Source organism: Rattus rattus, chromosome 3, assembly GCF_011064425.1.
Source record: "Rattus rattus isolate New Zealand chromosome 3, Rrattus_CSIRO_v1, whole genome shotgun sequence".
NCBI classification, from domain to species: Eukaryota; Metazoa; Chordata; class Mammalia; order Rodentia; family Muridae; genus Rattus; species Rattus rattus.
The window spans coordinates 95,095,377-95,115,740 of NC_046156.1; the positions used below are offsets into that span (position 1 = coordinate 95,095,377).

At 35.4% G+C, this 20,364-nt stretch overlaps 1 protein-coding gene across 1 annotated transcript; it reads right to left on the reverse strand.

Moving 5' to 3' along the window:
* Positions 1-2,102: 2,102 nt before the first annotated feature.
* Positions 2,103-18,255, reverse strand: LOC116895480 (arylacetamide deacetylase-like 2). The gene is made up of 5 exons (XM_032896739.1): positions 18,118-18,255; positions 14,360-14,582; positions 9,516-9,585; positions 7,738-7,909; positions 2,103-2,705 (listed from the first exon to the last, which is right to left on the reverse strand). Exons 1-5 carry the CDS (start codon positions 18,253-18,255, stop codon positions 2,103-2,105), a joined length of 1,206 nt encoding a protein of 401 aa, XP_032752630.1.
* Between the last annotated feature and the right edge of the window lie 2,109 nt (positions 18,256-20,364).

Sequence of the window (20,364 nt, forward strand, 5' to 3'; positions counted from 1 at the left end):
ACAATATTGCTGAGGCCTAGAAGTGCATGCTGACAGGAACCCAATATAGCTGTCTCCTGAGAGGATCTGCCAGAGCATGACAAATACAGAGGTGAATGCTAGCAGCCACCCATTGAACTGAGAACCGGGTCCCCATTGGAGGAGTTAGAGAAAGAATTGAAGGAGCTGAAAGGGTGTGGAACCCATAAGAACAACAGTGCCAATCAACCAGAGCTCCCAGGGGCAAAACCACCATCCAAAGTGTAGACATAGACAAACTCATAGCTCCAGCTGCATATGTAGCAGAGGTTGGCCTTGTTGGGCACCAATGGCAGGAGAAGCCCTTGGTCCTGCCAAGGCTCGACCCCCCAGTGTGGGGAATGTCAGAGTGGGGAGGTGAGAAGGGGATAGCATTTGAAATGTAAGTAACAAATATCCAATAAAAAATAAATTATAAAAATAAACAATAATTTACTACTATGTCAGAAAGGTAAATTTATTTTGTTATCTTCTTTTATTGTGAAGAAAGTAATCATTTCAATCACTAAAGAGAGCTTTGAAACTGCTGTGTAAATATAATAGACATTAGATACTTAATTAAATCATATACCTGTTGGTCTCCGAGGTAAAGGGCAAGTGATAACACTCTCCTTTATCAACTCTTCCTTCCACCAAGTAGAAGAGCAATTGTTCATTTGGAAATGACCTTTGTCTAAACAAATGATCCTTTGTCTAAACTTCTTTCCTGATCATATGGTGCTACATGTTTCTTCTTTATTCTTAGGAGTGAAGAAGGGAAAGTTGTTTTTTAAGAAAACAGAAGACAATGTAAAGATGACCACAATGAGCTTTATTGAAATTTATCATAGAAGAAAACCAAAAGAAGGAAAATGAAATAGTTACCAAAACTACAATACAAGATAAAAACAAAACAAAACAGAACAAGACAAAATCAATAGCAAGCAAAACAAAAGTAAAACCTTGTTTGTTTTTAATGAGAAAAGGAAAGAAAGTCTGTAAATGTGAGTGGGTGGCAAAGTGCGGTGAATTTGGGAGGACTGGGGGAAGCAGAATCCATAATCAGAAAACAGTGTATGAAAAAATAAAATTTCAATATAAAAATAAACCACTTATAATATTACAGTTTAAAAGAAAAAATACCTTAAAGTTTTGAAACTGAATGTTGAAAATATACACCACATACTTGGGAAGAAGATATTAAGCAAAATAATATATAATAGTATATTCCTGTAAAATTACCAGACTCAAAATATCTGTTATACTATCCAATTTTACAAGGATGGAAACTGTCTTCAAATACCACATAGTAATTGTTGATAGAAGAAAAATTTATATTTATCAATGATATAAATTGTAAAATACCAATGAAAACTATATATAAATACATGTACATGAATGAATAAATAAATGGCTATCTTCTGTATATGAGAACTTACATATAATGATAATAATCAATATTTCTCAAATTCATGGTTCCTCTGGGGACCACCATAATTATACTAAATATAACTAAAGGAAAATACACTAACATTTACAGATACAGAATTTTTTAAAAAATTAATAATTTATAGAGATAATCTCTTGTGCACTGTGTAAAAGCATTCACCTGTCAATAAAAAGCTGACTGGCCAATGGGCTGAAGCCAGATTAGAAAATGGTACATCTGACCAAGAGAGAGAAAGAAAAGGAGAGAGAGAGAGAGAGAGAGAGAGAGAGAGAGAGAGAGAGAGAGAGAGATATTCTGGGATTGAATCAGGAGACATTCACCTAAACACACAGCAAGATGGTCTCATAGAATTGAGGAGCATGTAACCGGACATGCGGTAGAATCTAGAATACAATAAACATGATAATTAAGTTATGAGATAGTTGTGGAGCCCAAAATTATGGCCTAAGGATTTATTCATAAATATGATTAAGTCTCAGAGTCATTAATTCAGGAACAATGAGGCCACGTAGAAAAGCCCCCAGTTACAATAATTAGTTCAAGAACATGTACAACTTAAAATTGATTCACATCTAGATTTAGTCAACACAGATTGTATTGTTCTCTTCACAACTAAAATATTTCTACGATTAAACTGCATTGAGGAAAAATGTAATTATAGATTCTTATCCAGCCAACTAACATACATATCTCTTATTCTCAGCCCTAGTTTCAAGTGGAGTGGCGATGTCATATACGATAAGGCCCCATGGATTCCATCCTCAACATGGTCGTGATATACTTCTACTCCAACACTTTGAAGTCTTGAAGCATACATGATTCCATCATCTCTCAGGACATCGTATTGACAGGTAAGAATGTATGTTCGTGGTAAGTGTTGTAAGTGAGCATCATTGGCTAACAAGGGCAATGCTCTGTGGTCCATCAGAGCTGGCAGAGAGAAGGCCGATCTTCCAAGCACAGGCTCAGTGTACACATAGTTCTTTCTAAACTGGTCAGGGAGAAGAGCACTCCAGTTAACAAACCTGAACAGATGTTTGGACTCCAGAGGCATGTGCTGGTTTTTTCTCATTGCCTGTTCAAGTGCCTCATCCTTGGTGAAAAACAAACTCACAAGTTTTATGGCTACGTCCCTTGTCAGAACTATACCACGTTCGTTCTCTAGATGTGATGGCAAGTGAGTGTCAATCACCTGTAAGCCAGGGTAAAGTAGAGCTTGCAGCTTGAATTTATGCTTTACTTCGGGATCAATCTGCACCTGGAAAGTAGGATCTCCAGTGAGGTAAAGGCTTCCAATATTCCAACAGACAAAATGTAACCGTGAAGCAGATATGATAATAAACTACACGGACTGCTGACATAAAGCATGATTATGCCTAAAGTGCCTATAATACCCTCAATCACCTTTGAAGACCCTGGCACTGAAATATCATTTTTTAAAACATTGCTTGAGTATATGAGAAAAAATGATAGAAAAGATTAGGAGGATACAGGGACAGAAGGTAAAAGGAGGAAAGATATATAAATATATTTTACCAAAAGTAAATAGTGTAAATAACAGTCTTAAAGGTGATGGAGGGTTTTACATATATAAATATGTAGAAATTATTCTTGACAAGTGGCCACAATTCAGCTGATAAGAGACTATAATGCTCACTCTACGTAGAACACCAGTATAATCTACAGTTCCCCAAGTCTCAGACAGAAATACTTCAAGAGCCAGAGGCAGTAGATGACTATAAGGAAACTATTTGTCTTGACACTGCAGGACAATAGCACATACAATGTCTGTGCAAGGCCAAACCAGACTAAATGCCTGCATGGAAAGAAGAAGTAAGCATAACGTTTTGCCCCCACCTGAGGAACTGTTGACATTTGATAGCTGTTGGGATAAGGAAAGTCTGTTTCCTCTAAAAATGTAGCCCCTGATAATTGAACATGCTCCAGTAGAAAATCCTACACTCTTAGGATATGTGGGCTGGGTAAATTAAATTCAATATGCTCTTTTATTTTGGTTTTGTTTTTTTTGAAGAGGACTTAAACTCAGGTTGTTAGGAAAGATAAGATATATCTGGGAGGAGTAGGGAGAGCAGGTGATATGATCAAAACACATGGCATAAAATCCTTTCAGAAAACTTATTTTTACTTGTTTTATTGAAAATAGATGCCTCTCTTATACAATGTATCTCAACTATAGCTTCCCATCCATCCACTCCTCCCAGTCCTTCCCACTATCTCCCATCTTCCCCAGATCCAATCCCCCTCCATTTCCCTTCAGAAAAGAGCAGGGCTCCAAGAGAGAACAACCAAAGGGGACGTAACAAGACACTAAAACAAAGCAAAAGTCCTCATAGTGAGGCTGGACCAGGCAGCCCAATAGCAGCAAAACAGTACAAAGATCAGGCCATAGAGTTAGAGGTACATCTGCTCCCACTGTTGGGAGCACCACAAAAACATCAATTTAACAGCCATAACACATACGCAGAGGACTACAGTACCTCTTACCTCTATAGAGGAGAACTAATTTTTTTAAGAAGATGAATTGGAGCACTCTTATATCTAATATGATTTATAATGGAGAGAATCCTCCTCAGCAGATCATAGATAAGAGAAAAGGAAGTTTCACTGAGCTCTCCAAGCCTCCCTTCTGATATAAGGATGTAGATCTCTCCTGACACACCCAGAATACCGCAAATATATAGGCGAATGCCAGCAGCAAACCACTGAACTGAGAACTGGACACCCATTGAAGGAATCAGAGAAAGGACTGGAAGAGCTTGAAGTGGCTCGAGACCCCATATGAACACCAATGCCAAGGAACCAGAGCTTCCAGGGACTAAGCCACTACCCAAAGGCTATATATGGACTGACCCTGGGCTCCAACCTCATAGGTAGCAATGAATAGCCTAGTAAGTGCACCAGCGGAAGGGGAAGTCCTTGGTCCTGCCAAGACTGAACCCCCGGTGAACGTGATTGTTGTGGGGAGGGTGGTAATGGGGGAAGGATGGGGAGGGGAACACCCATATTGTAGAGGAGGGGGAGGGGATAGGGGGAAGTTGGCCCGGAAACTGGTAAGGGGAATAACAATCGAAATGTAAATAAGAAATACTCAAGTTAATAAATATCGAAGAAAAGGAATACAAAGATTATAAGAAAAACCACATGGAAATAACCCTGAAGTCATTTCCTCCAAAATTATTCAGCAGTTATGTGTTCTTTCCATGCTTCCTCAAATAATAGTGGAAACCTTACCTGGTAACATAAGAAAGAAGAAATGATAAGGTAAAAACTGGAAAGAACATTGAATTCTTCATGCTTATAGATGATGTAGTTAAATAAATTATATTAATAGGATTTAGTATTTAAAAATCCATGTATGCTCTATCAGGAGGTTCTTAAATCTCATAAATATTTTCATCAGAACAAGATGAAAGAGAATTAACCATAGCTGTCAGAACCTTGGTACAAACTTTACTAACCAGTTAGTATTTTATCCCTCATGCCTACAAATCTGGAACTCCATGGACTGAAACATTCTACTGCCAGTACATAGTATGTTCTTGTTCCTTTGTATCATGGTGGCAATGGCCTCTGTGTGCCTTCATGGTTTCCCTGGGAAATTTTTCCTCAGACATTGTCCTTTAAAATGAAACTTGTTTAGAATACTTTTTCTCTTCTGTTGTAAGCATGACACATGGATTAGAAGCAGTTAACTGTTTTTAGAGGTAGTGATTATAGAATTGATGTAATTTTAAGACATTACAATTAAGCTGCAAATGTTATTTCTGCATTTTTGTGTATGTAAACTTTTCTAATCATATTGTCATAAAGATTGGATGAGTTAGTCTCATTTTTAAAATCTTTAAAAATAAAAATGTATCTTTTGATTTGTAAATGTAATAGGAGTGGGAATAAGTGTTTATAAAGCTCTTCAGTATGTTTTAATCTCTGAACCACACTGTATCTAATTAGTCCACTCAATCTTAAGGTAATATAAACTATAAAGTAAATATCTCAATTACATTATCAATAAAAGAAAACAAAATTATTTTTAAAAAATGAATTTGTGTGATGAGCTCAGAGCTCTTGATTGGCGGCTTTTGCTCTTGAAGCTTTTTTACCATTGTTCTAAGAGAGTCCAATAATTCTCCTTAATGACACCATTCTCTTTAAGAACCGTAATTGCTTTAACAGAGCTCTTACTGTCCTCAACTTAACTAGACACAAGCCCTTTTACTCACCGACTTGGGTATTTTTCATATTTTCTACCTTGCTTTAAGCTCTCTTTCACTATCAATATGATAAAGAAAGTAAGCAATAACTATTCCAAAGCCCAGCTGCTACGCTGTCTTAAAATTACCTTTGCCAAAAAAAAAATCTATTACTTTTTGATTCAACAGCCTCAATCAAATATCAACACATGGGAAGAATGCAGCTACATGCTTTGAGATAAACTGACACAAATAGCTTCTACCCTGATTCCCACTGAATTATGCGTTCCCCATGGAAACCTCATAGGCATAGTCTTCTTCGTCCTCATTTCAGTTAGCACTTGCATCTTCCAAACTCTCCCTATTACTGTCTGTCAATCACTACGTACGTTTAGTAAGCTTCGCTAAGGCCACATTTATTCTACACAGCAGTTGTATCCTCAAGTGCATTCTGGTGTGAACTGGGAGTTTGATATTGATGAATGTGGTTCTCAGCGGTGTCTACATGGTGCCATGTGTCAGGATGCTCCGACTTCTATGACTGTGTACTTGGATTCCTTGGAAACCACTATGAACTCAACTTTGATGAATGTTCCAGTCAGCTATGTCTCCATGGAGATCTGTGTGTGGATGGAGGAAACAATAACCACTATGAGTACACAAAGAGTGAATTCAGAGGACACACTGTGAGAACTTAATGCCTCTTTGTTGGTCAAAGCCTTGTCATAATTATGCAACATGTAAAGTCACTTTTGGCAGCTATATTCCTCATTCTTGGCCTACATACAGACGTGCCCTGTGTGATATCAACATGAATGCAGTAGAAACCTCTGCCAATTTTGAGGGGAATGTTTCAAGCTGTCCTCAGAAAATCTGTATGGACATATTGCAGGCCTCAGGTCATGGAGCTTCAGGTCATGTTTATATCAGTCAACCTGGGTTCACAGACAGGACCCTAGAATAACTGTCTTCTAAGATGCTCTAACCAGCAGCTGGCCAAAACAGATATAGAGACTCTAGTTGAAGCTCCAAACATCTGGTAAAATAAAGTTTGTGGAAGGATTGAATACCATGGAGGGATACGAACCCCACAAGAAGACAATCAAGGTCAACTAACTTAGAACCTTGGGTCTCCCAGACACTGAACCACCAACCAAAGAGCATACTAGGGTTGAACCTAGGTCTTCCACACATATGTAGCAGGTGTGTGTGTGTGTGTGTGTGTGTGTGTGTGTGTGTGTGTGTGTGTGTATGAAGCTTGGTGTTCATATGGGTCCTCCCAACATCTAGAACGGTACTTACACTGACTCTGTTGCCTGTGGATCCTGCTCCTCTAACTCGGCTGTCTTGTCTAGCCTCAGTGGAAGAGGATATACCTAGTCCTGGAGTGACTTTAGGTGCTAGTCCAGGTTGATTCCCTGAAGAGGATCTCCCCCTTCTCAGAGGTGAAGGAGAGAGGGGCTAGGAAGAGGAACCATGTGAGGGGACTGGGTAGAGATGAGAGACTGTGATCAGGAATAAAGTGAATAAATTAACTATTTATTAATTATTTAACTAATTAATGGAAAATAATTGTAAACCAAATTCAAATGGAGAATTGCATCATTGATGTACTCTAGCGTTTTAACACTGTTGAGGAACTAAAGGTACTTTACTAAAACATGAGGTCTAGGGTAATTTGGCTGGAAGTTTCAATATCAACCTGATGGTAATCACCAGAGTCCATAGATCCAGTGCAAGCATAATTAAAATACTATTTTGTTTTCTTTGTTAGAGATTAATTAACAATATTCTTTATAATGTTTTAACACCTGAGAAATACAACACCACAGACAACTTTTACAAAGAAAATGAAGGTTGAAATAAAATATTGACATAAAGATAGACATGTAGATAAGTATAACAGTAAATGTATAACCCAAATTAGCCCTGTTATGCTCAGTTGATGTTTCATTCAAGACCATCGTAACTCTGTGGGAATGAATGCTCCTTTTGCCGGAATGATACCCAAGGAACAGATCCAGCAGTTCAAAGAGTTGCAATAACTACTCCTCACCCATAGAACCAAATATGCTCTACCTGTTGTGTCACTGCTGCAGCCAGAGTGCCTCCAGAACTGTCTCCTGAGATAGCAATTCGGGTAGGATCTACTCCATACTTGGTAAGCATTTTATCCTGAAGAAAAAACTTGACTGCTGTGACACCATCTTCAAATTGTGCGGGAAAGTGATGCTGAGGAGCTAGCCTGTAGCTTCAACACAGAACAGGAGAGTGGGTAGAGCATAGGTGTACAACAGGAGAGCAGGTAAAGCATAGGTGTACGAAAGGTCTCCAACATCTACGCATCCACACATGTACTGTGACACCAAGTCCTACTGTGCAGTTCATAGAAATTGATCCAAGGTTTTCTTCTAAGGCTTAACTAGAATAAAACTCAATATAAAATTATTTAAAGCATGTAATTAAAATGGTGGGTGATCTTATGCCTGAAGGTAATATATTGCTACAAACCTCTTAGTTTTGTAAGTAAACTTTTCACTTTAAATGCATTTTATACTGGAGATATTCTACATCTTTTTTTTTCTGTTCTTAATGTAACTGGCTATACAAACATCATGTTCTCTTTTTGTTCTTCAGAATGTCAAAAATTTACAAATACCTATATTTAATGTTGAAAGTTCATGGTAGGAATCCTAGAATATAATATGAACTGCCCTAAGAAAACCCCAAAGAATAATTTGGATACTGTGATGTACACAAAAGATGTTTATATCTATTACATCAAGCATAGTATATTTAGAAGAATACAAATCATAATGATTAGAGTAAATGTGTGACAGGTCCTATATCATTATATTAAAATATGATTCCAATTTAAATTTCCCCAAACAATAAAGAAGACTGTTCCAGTATAGTAATCTAGTCATTAACATATAAATTTTTCTGGGTATGATAACAATAATAAACATGTTAGAAATTAAGTTTTACCCAAATTTGCATAGTTTAAAATGTCATTATTGATTAAAAATGTTGGCTTAGAAATTTTGAGTTATGTTTTTGTAACTATGAACTAAGGAGAAGATGGATGAAAAAAATATCCTCTTAAGATTGATGAATTTTGGAGTCAAACTCAGATTCAGAAATCTAGAGTATACTAATATGAGTAAGGAAATAATGGGCTAAGATACTCCAGTACACATGATCCAAATACCTTAAGAGGGTAAAATCACTTTTTGAGAGTATGTGTTCAACATTTCAACTGACCCCAAACTTTATTACCTTCAACACTCTAAACTGCTTATTTTAAACCTGTTGGCCATGCTTCCCAAAGCTGTTCAGAAAATACAGATATTTGCATTATTATTCATAATAGCAAAATTACAGTTATGAAGTAGCAATGAAAATAATTTTATTGCAAGGAGTCACCACTGTATTAAGGAGTGACAACATTAGGAAGTTGAGACTATTCCAAATAATAATTATTTTGAAACTAAACATTTTCTCTCGAGCATAAATATGATCAAATATTTCAATTATACAATGATTAATTTTCTCTTTCCTGTCTGACTATTTAATAAGGGACAGAACTGGACCATATGGGACATGAGCAATGAGATTTCACAAAGTAGTCAACTTAGGGTCTAATTCAAAATGTTTTTTGTTTGTTTTGTTTTGTTTTTTAAAGGACAATATTTAGGATATTGGAATCCTTTACAGGGCAGTCTATGCAACAATTGGGCAGATAATATGTAGTAATTTTAAAATTCAAATTCCAAGTATGGATTTATTATTTGGAAATCGAACCTATAGACAGATAAGGTAAAAATCATATTAGTCAAAGAAAAAGTAACTCTTACTCTACTCCTACAACAACAGCGTCAAGTTTGCTTGCAGTCCATCTATTCAGGAAATCAAAAGCCCTCTGCTCTGAAAGGAAAAAAGAATGCAAAGTTAAAATTCTCCTTGTAATTTAAAAAGTGACATAAATAATGACAGATATCTATATAAGAAATGTGATTTCAGATTATTAGACAGGGATCTCTATTTCCTACCCCTGCTTCCACACAGAGGGCACTCAATCTACGCAACATTCTTGAATTTCCAGATATGAAGCGATGGTTCTGCATCTTGCCATTTTGAAGGTGAAAATTAGGCTGGTGAATTCTATTAGCCACAGAAAGACCCTTTTTATATCCCTTTGTTAACTGGTATCATCCTCTCCTCCTTCATTCTAGAAGTTTTAGGCAGTAGAGGAAGTTAATTGGTCTTTTTATAATCACCACAGCCACGTCTATAATCCAAGACTCTCCCATCAATAGATAAACATAAATATTCAATGTCTTCATTAGAAAGAATCATTTTGCCATTCAACTATATCAGCAGTTCTTAACCTACAGGTCTCAGTTCTTTTGGCAAACCTCAATCTCTAAAAACACTTAAATTAGGATTTATAACATTAACAGAATAACAGTTATGAAATAACAACAAAAATAGCTTTATGGTTGTAGGTCATCACAATATAAGAAGATGTATTAAAGGGTTGCAGTATTAGAAAGGTTGAAAACTGTTGGTCTATATGAACTTTTGGCATATTCTATCAGTTGGGTCATAAATTCAGGAAGAAAGAATGCAGTAGATCTCTCTCTCTCTCTCTCTCTCTCTCTCTCTCTGTGTGTGTGTGTGTGTGTGTGTGTGTGTGTATGTGTGTGTGTGTGTGTGGTATAAGTATGTAATTAGATGATATATAGATAGACAGATAGATATTGTGTAAGATAGCAACTTAGTTGCTTAAAAGCTCTGCTTTTTTGAATATGTCCCATTATATGATGCTGCAATGATTAGGAATTTAATGATTAACCCAAATTCTAAGCAATCGCAAGTTTTTAAAGATCCCCTAGTAAGTTAATGTAAGGCTTTGATGTACATATAAGCATTAGCACATCTGGCATGCAAGCCATTGATTCTCTCCCAACACACACATAGATGTCCATTTGTCTCTACATACAAGCTACAGATTTCTCAAGTATCCACCTGTGCTGGTTACATTTTTTTTAATCAACTTAACACAAACTAGGCACATCTGGGTTGAGGGAATCTCACTTGAGAAAATGGCTCCATAAGATTGGCCTATAGGCAAAGCTGTGGGGTTGGCTCCGATTAATGATTGGTGTAGAAGGGACCAATGGAATGGTGCCATCCCTGGGTAGGTGATCCTTGGTTGAATAAGAAAAGCTGAGCAAGCTGTGTAGAACAAAGCAGTAAAGCAGCTCCGACGTCAATTTCTGCCCCCATCGTTCCTTCCCTGATCTCTCTTTATGACAGAGGGCAGGATTTCACATGAAATAGACCTCTCTGTCTCATGTTTGTTTTTGTTATGGTGTTTATCTCAGCAATAGGAGGCAGACTAACGACTCACCCGGCAGACTAACGACTCACCCTTTCTGTTTTCCACCTCCCTGGATGCAATGTCTTCATAAGTTCTATTATGTCTATTCACAATATATTAACTACAAAATCTTAGAAAGCTGCTGAACTTTAAAATTATTATCAAAATCTAGACTTTTACGAGGTATCTATCTCTTACATGTTTATAAAAATTTAAACTAAAATGTATTTAGTTACTGAGTATATAACAATTTGGAAAACAAAGAAGTTAAGTCATTCAGTTTTTTAGGTAGAATGATCCCATTTATGATTAAAAATCTAGTTGTTCATTTTTAGGAAAAGGAAATGCCTAGTTGAAGACAAAATATATAAGATATTAAGCCTACATTTTTCACATTTGATGTCCTTTGGTATTATATTTTAGACTTGGATTTGTATTCACCCTCCCCAATCAATTTTAATTGTCGTATAGTCAAAGTCAAAATAAAGAGTTTTCTCGCTCTTAGAAATTGTTCTAAGTATGAAATATTTGTTGATAAGATCTATCTGGTCATGACAAAAGATGCTACTTCATCTCAACATGAAAGTATGAGTAGCGTTTGGGAGCTCAGTATAATATAAAAAAATTTTCAGAGACATAATTGAGATCATATGAAGTCTACAGAAGACAAAAATGCCAGCTCACTGTGGGGCTGAAGCAAAAGTGAATAGGAGCATTGACTGAAGTTAAGAACATCAAATGTAAGGCCAAGCAATAGACTGCTAAGAAATTTCAGTGTGTTCTATGTAGTGATGTAAAGAAATCATGTGCATAAAAAAGACTTTAAGATGGGTGTCTCTGTATTGATAAAATTGAATATAGCTCACGAGCCATGTGATAGCTAGCAAAAAAGGACTAATGCCAAGAGGGAAATATTTTCTCTTCTGGGAGATCTTAAAAGAGAGTAGCATGACTGACATGTTGGAAGTAAAACTGACAAAAAGAGATTCAGGTAAGAATGGAAGATTTAGAATGTGAGAACATGGAATTCCCCATGTCTTTCATTTTCTCTAGAATCATATAAAGTTTGATCTCTGGAAGAGTAGGAGATTTCAAGTGTTCTTAGTGGCAAAGAGAGCTACACTCTGACAAGATTTCCTGGCCCACAGCAGTGTATTAAGGAACAATAGCAAAACACAGCTATGAGAAACCACACATGAACATCAACCAGAGACTTCCCTGGGGCACTTTCTACCAAGTTAACAGTCCTGAAAGTAATGGCATATAATCTGTTTAGCCTAAATTCTAAGCCACTAGAGTTTTGAGAATCACTGTCCTCTAAAGGGAAATCATTCCTCTTTGTCACCCTGTGTGCACTGAAATTAATCTTTAAAGCATCTGTTAAAGTCTTAGGAAGAGAAAACAAAGTTTGTGAGTTTTTCCTATATCTAGCAGATATACTGGCCTCCTTAGGGAGCTACTTTGTACAACACAGTCTTAGTTCTTGTTCCTTGATTTACTATTTCTGCATGTCTTTTGTCATTCCATAACCGTATATATTTATAAGAATGATCATTACCATCAACGGCATACAGTGGCCTTGACTTCTAAGACATTGGTTGTGTCCATAAAACAGATTTTTTTTCTAAGAACATAGACCTGAATTTCCCTCCTCAGCATGGGAACCACCTAGTTTTGTATTTTGCTTTCTACTTGAAAGTTTGCATAGAATAAAATAAACATGATAGAGGGTTCCTCTTTCCCCACAGCCATTGTATTTGTCTTGCAATTTACCTTGAGTCACTACCTGCCTTCTACAAACATGCTATAAACTTTGAATAACTGAAAGAAAAAAAGACAGACTGAAAAAGTAGTGCTGTTCTTTAATATTTGTGCCAAAGGGCAAGGACTGATCCAAACCACCATTTTTAATACACGGAATTCTATTGCCGTTCTTGAACTGCAAGGGAGCATACTCAATTTTCTGTTCCATATTAAAAATCTCATACTCTCTTTTAAATTGAGGAATCAATTGACTATTCAGATATTACCTGAGATTGATAAATATTCATATATTATTTTAAAACTTTTATGATTTCATTAACTTGCTTGTTTTTGCAGTTTACTTACAGAGGCTTTCCATATATTGTTATAGTCTCTAATAGGGAGAGGATGGGGAGGAGAACACCCATAGAGAAGGGGAGGGGGAGGGGCTAGGGGGATGTTGACCCGGAAACCGAGAAAGGGAATAACAATCGAAATGTAAATAAGAAATACTCAAGTTAATAAAGATGAAAAAAATAAATAAATAAAAGAATTTTCCCAAGACTTGTTTGTTTTATTTTTTACGTTCATCAGCTTTACATGTCCCTTATTAGAGGAGATGAGCACAGAATCTGAACTTAATGAATGGGGCTTGTTTATAAAGTTTTATTTTGTGTTTTCCCCTTAGCATTAAATTGAACAACTTCCCGATAAGCTTTACCAATTTAGTAAGAAATTACAAACTCCCTCTTGGATCAAGAGCATGCACTTCTTTTTTTTTTTAAGAGAAAAAATGCTTTATTTTTAGGCAACTCATTGTCAGGACCATTAAATCTATGAAACAAAAGGCTTGACATGTTAAGAAAACGTAAAGAAAGAGACAGCAATAAATGCAGTTATAATTGAAGTTGCTGAAGATTGGCATATCAATGTCTAAAGGCCTGTGAGGATATGATAGTGAAATGTCCTGGTCCTCAGTTGCTTCCTCCCCCATAAATCTCTGCTCACAATCATGCACTTCTTCTTATAGTCATCCTTTCAATGTTACATCTGAAAAATTCCTGGAGCTAAAGAGAAAGTGGTGTAGCAATTGGCGTATCCATGACAATTCTTTTTCGGTTCATTGCACATGAACGATAAATAAAATACCACCTGAGAAAAGGGCTTTTACTGGGACTCACTTGCTAGACTATTATCCCAGCCTGCAGGAAGCCCTAAGTTCGAACCCAATACCACATAGGCCGAGTTTGAGACAAATGCATTTGATCATAGTACCTAAGAGTACTCATAAGTAAAATGTTATTATCGACTAAGTAGTACTTTCCAGGGAAGACCAAAGTAGATGAGTTTCTGTCTCAAAAACAAAAGTAAACAAATGTGGATCAGGGTAAAGCAAACTTTGTAGTTAAAGCCACTATCAGAGTATTCCTCAAACATATCTTTATCTATCATTGTATTGGATATCTAACATGTGTATCTCTATTATTTTCATATATGAATAGATAAATATATCAGTGCTGTGTATTACAAACATGCAACTAGTTGTTTAATTTCCTTATATGATAAACTTACTAAAACTTCCGAAACAAAAACCTCCTCCATGAAAATAGATCACAGCTCGTCTTGGGGCTTCTGACTTGCTCTTGGGTAAGTACAAACGCACAGGGATGTCAACAAAGGCAGTATCAGTTACTGTGATGTGTTCGTCAGAATGTGGTTGTGTGTAATCCAGATTGATTATCATGGAGATAAATTCTTCATATCTCATAACACCTATGTTTTCAAGACACAGAGCCTATAAAGAAACAAAGTAAACACAAGCTTCATTAATAGATCTGTAATATCAAATACATGTGAAGATAAAGGTTAGAAGAAGAAAACAGACAAAAAACAGTAAAGCAAAGTCAAACAGAATTAAAGAATTTGTAAAATTAAACAAAAATAATATTATGGCCATCATTTTTGATGATCCTTCTGCCTGTGAAAATCTCAGATGTTTTAGATTAAATGTTATTTAGAAAAGCATCTTTACTTACATTTTAAAAAATTCTTGTATTTATTGCTCAATTATAAATCTTTAAAAACTATTATGTCTTATAATCCCTCTAAATTTGTATGTTGTCATATGTTCTTTCTAAAATTACATTATTTATTTCAATTTCTAAAAGATTTATGTTTGTTTATTTATTTATTTATTTATTTATTTTTATAGCTGTCTTCACACACACACACACACACACACACACACACACACACACACACACACACACACCCCAAAAGAGGGCATTGAATCACATTACAGATCATTGTAAGACACTATGTGGTTACTAGGATTTGAACTCAGGACCTCTGAAAGAGCAATAAGTGCTCTTAATCACTGAGTCATCTCTCCAGCCCTTATTTCAATTCTAAATTGAATTATTCAATTTTAAATTCAAGAATGATATGACTACATTATGCATAATCTGAACTTGGTTCTTCTTTTTCTCTACCCATTCTCTGAAATCCTTCTTTGATTTTACTGCAGAAATCTGACCAGAGTACCCAGAACCTGTAAAATTTACTCAAGGAATATATCTTTAAACTTCTAGAGCTAACAGTACTCTAAATGGCCTTTATTACCTCATGTATTACAGAGTAAGATACTTATGGCTAATCTCCATGCTTTGATGAGGAAAATGCACTGAGAAAATTGCAGCCAGACCTGTCAAATTTTTCCACGCCCAGGAGCACTATCCACAGAGCCTGAATCAGCATGCTTGTACCATATCCTCAAGCTTACTTGACGCTTGTAGTTTAATTTTATTTTATGGGATTCATGACTGCAAATGAGTGGGTCTCTGATCCTTGTTCCTTCTCTTGGGCACCTTTCCCTCTATCAATTTGTCTTATCTAATTTTGTTGTGATAGTTTTTGTTTTATCTTATATTTATTTTGTTATACATTTTTAAATGAATGAATGAATTACAGTCTACAAACTATGGCAAAGGTTAATGACTGAACTACCTCTGCTTTAAAACCAGCAGGCATAAGGATTAAGTTTTCTGCAGTAGAGTAACTGCATATACCAACTACTCCAGCATGTCTCACATTGAAGAGTAGTTGACCAACGTATAATGGACTCCATCAACTTAGTGCTCTTTTAGTTGGTTACACTTTAGTGGAGTTTTTATTCTGTTTCAGTTTTACCTTTTGGTTGTCATTACATTTTGTTTTCTAGGTTTTTACGGAGTTTGTTGTATTCAGTTTTGAGTTTGTTTTCTGGAAAAAATATTTTGTGGATAGGGAGAAGATGTAGAAGGAGTTGGGGGAAGGGAAAATATTATCAAATGATGTTTGAATTTAAAAATTGTCTTATGTAATAAAATGTAAAATAGAAAGCTATTGATCAATGAACACTGACTTTATTATGTAAAAATCCACGCAATGATAATACCAGTAATAAAGTTATTATTGAGTTCTAGTACAGTATAGATGAATGAATATTTTTAGTGTACATAGAAGAGTGTAGTTCATGTTAACATTCAATAAATGTTGCCTTATTATTTAAGTATTCTTTAACTATTCTTTCTAGAGGTGCATGTCCGATGTCTCAGTAGATAGAGGTACCTATTTCCAATCACGAACATTTTCAAGATCCACCTTCTAGAAGAGAAGAACTGACCCTTATATGATGTCCTTTGAGTACTACCCATGTTTTGGCATGAACTATCCCTCAAACACACACACACACACACACACACACACACACAGACACACACACACACACACACACTATCTAGTTAATTGATTAATTTTGAAATGAAACAAAGCTTATAACTATATTCTAAGTAATTAAATATAAGAAAGATATGATCTGTTACTATGAGTGCATGAGATATCAATATATTCAGGGAATTTTCATTCAATGAATTTACTCTTGAAATTAGATTTTTAGGAAATTGCCTTATGTCTATTATGTCAATGTTTTCTGGATTTAAAAAGATACTGAAGCATTTTAAGACTATAATGAAAACTACCTATGTAGAGATTATACCATATTCTTCTAATACCCCTGATCGATATTACACAGAACAAGCTATACAAATATTAAAATTAGTGCTCTCACTTTTAGATTAATGGGTACAATGCAGAGACAAGGAAGTCTCTCATGCTAATGTGTGAATATTTTACAAAACTCTTTTAAAACAACATATGATTGCACAATAATGCACTTTAATATTTTTTACTTTCATATGATAAAAGCAAGAGTATTTATTGTCTTTGCAATCTAAATTGTAGGATTCAGTGCTAAAATTATCAAAGAGTTCCAAATTTGCTAGGATAAAATCTAATTACATGTTCATTTGTCTATTATCATTGCAGAAGTGCAGGATAATGATTCACAATATCAAATACAAAAAGCATGTATTTTAATGGTGTACACATGATGACTGGAAACTGGTGAAGGTGACAAAGTGAAAGCATCTTACTATAGTGAGACGTTCTGATAGACAATGTGGTTATTTGGTAAAAGCATGGAAATTTCTCATTAAATACATATAAACTAATCACAAGATGACTGACATGTGCTTGATTTTGTATTCATTCTTCAATCAAGGAATCAGAACATTTGAAAAAGAGAACTGTGGGAGAAAGACATAGAGACTCAGAACTTTATAAGAACTTTAGTTTTAGTTGTCATAGAACTGTGCTTCTTTTAAACCTTGGACTGTTGTTAACTTCTGATTATTAATTCTTGCTTAGAATTTCAGCCTCCAGATATTAGAACTGTCAAAGGGTACCCACTTTCTGCAAAGTAACCACCATGTACATAAAGAGCACTGTTGAGTCATCCAACCTAGGGCTCAAATTTCAGTTGTTACTCTCTCTGTATGAGCTCTTCTGAATATCTTTTTCCTCTCATATATACAATATAGTTAGAAGACAGTGGAGAATGAGGGATCTGCATATATGCAAAGAAAGCATATATATTACAACCATCAAAAATACTAGTTTCTTACTATACAGGAACAATTTCAGCCATTATATCCACATTGCATATTCTAAGTTAACCCAGAATAACAGAAGTTTAGAATTGGAGACTGATAATAGAAGCTATGAGGATAAGAAAAGTCCTAATTTGTTATCAAACAAGTACTGTTAATAATAATTCATATCTTTATACTATATAAAAACATAGTTATGAAACCAGTTTTTTCTTAGAATGTAAGCAAAAATCAAATTAACAATATTCTTTAAAATGTGATGTTTTTTCAAAATTATATCACTACTATTATCAAAATATTCAAAAATGTTCAGTCTTGATAATAGAAAAATATTCTTCTTACCATAAGGGAGAAAGTTTTAGCAACTGCATCCAGGGCCATTAGTTTCCAAGGTTCTTCAATGTTGTCAGGCATAGGTGTATAAATGTAAGATAAAAAGCTAACACAAAGCAGCCCCACACAGAGAGCTTTAAATCCCATGATATCCTAGATCCTAGACTCTTTCCAGTGCAGAGATTAACGTATTTCCATAAATGCTGAATAAAAAGCCACAGAATGAGCACAGACTGGGAACTCTTTCACAGAAACACAGCTATTCCCATGATGTGAAGCTGATTCTTAAAGAGTACAGTGTCCCTTCTAACTTGTTTTGCAAGTGCAAAGGCTCAGAAGTGGATGTTGAAATGCATCAGGTGAGGTACCTATTGTTCAGATGCAATTTAAATTCCCTGCAGTGTTTCTTCATTCTGTGATATTATTATCATCATGAAATACTTTGAGGAAATCAGAGCCCAAATGGAAGCATTGGATAATTCTCGAAGTTATCATTTGTAGTTTCAATATTTTATAACAGGTTTATAGTAAGTTATTTGATACCCAGTCAAAATATATGCTAATATCATAACTAAGCATTATTACCTATGTTAACAAACCATGCCTGGTGTGGACCAAGCTTTAGGAACGGTGTGTGCAGACTTGTTCAAGTTCTATCATGCACCAAGCTAAAACTTTAAAGCTGGACCAGAATTACCAGAAAGTTCAGAACAAGTATTTTAGCAAACATTCCGTCTTGTAGAAAGTCGCATTACATGATGATTCAAATTCATGAGTCAACATGGCTTAGATTAGCTGCTTGGTGTTAGTAAAATATTGTTCCTGGGTGTGCCTGTAAGGGTGCTTTCAGAAGAGAATGACGTTTGTGTTGCCTCTGTGAAGTATATTGTCTCTAGAATCTTTGAATAAATAACCTTGGTTTACTTATCCTTCATTCAGCAAATTTCATAATAACTCTGTCTTTCCTACCATTGGATGTCAGTGCTTCTGGGTTTCTGTCTGTAAAAGTTAGAGACTTTCACGGTCTCAGTTAACCTGGACTCCCAAGATCTCTCAGACATTGGATCACCAACCAGGCAGCAGACATACACCAGCTAATATGAGGCCCCCGACACATATGCAGCAGAGGACTTCCACATCTGGGTTCAGTCAGAGAAGATGCACCTAATCCTCAACAGACTGGAGGCCCCAGTGAGTTTAGAGGTCTGCTGGGGTGGGTGGGGTGGGGATATCTTCATGGAGACAAGTTGGGGGGCGAGGTATGGGATGTGGAACAGTCGGAGCGTGGACTGGGAGATGAATAAAATCTGGAGTGTATTGATTGATTGATTGATTGATTGATTGATTTAAAAAAATAAATAAAAAATTTAAAAAAGAGTTAGAGACTTTCACCAGAGCCCCTGGCTTTTAGGCTTCAGACTTTAAACTTGTCTTTTATCTGCGGCATCACTAGTTCTCCAACTTTTAAACAGAAGACCATAAAAGTTTATTTCAATAATGTCATTAACAAGTTCAAACATTTTATATAGAGTTCATGTGTGTAGGGATGTTTATAGAATGTTTCGTGTTTGATTATGATCCTTCCCCACTTGAGCCAGAGTCAAGATACGTCAGAGATGCAAAAGACAGGATTTTCCTTCTCATGTATCACAACAAGGTGATCATTGCATATATAAAACTAATTTTAATGATAGTATTCACTAAACTCAGAAAATTCTTTAACACTAACCTTTTATTTCTTCTACTAGAAACTGATCCTTTGTCTTTAGATAGCAATTTAAGCTTTCTTATCTACCTTATCCTATCTTAAGGCTCCTTATCTACCTTTTTTGATATCATGCAATATTTAATCTCTCTTCTCTAAATTTTATGTTGATAATTAACTTTAAAATAACCCACTTTTTAAAAAATGGGATCTAATTTCTTTAATAATGATTTACTTAATAAAATCCACTAAGTCATAATAGTACATTTCAAGGCCCACATTACTTAAATTACCAATTTGCTCACTTTATTATATCTCTTGCAATCTTTTGCTGAATTGCCTAAGTATGACTTACGATAATCTACATTTTAAGAGGAAAACGACTAAAAGAAATATTCAGTACTATAATACACATGTAACAGTACCTGTCTTGTAAGAACTTGGTCTTATGATCTAGAAATTAAATTTAATCCATTTTATGTCCATCTTTTCAAGTAAGTTATAGAAAGATGGACTATATCCTTATAACACCTGAGGATTTAGTGCTTTTC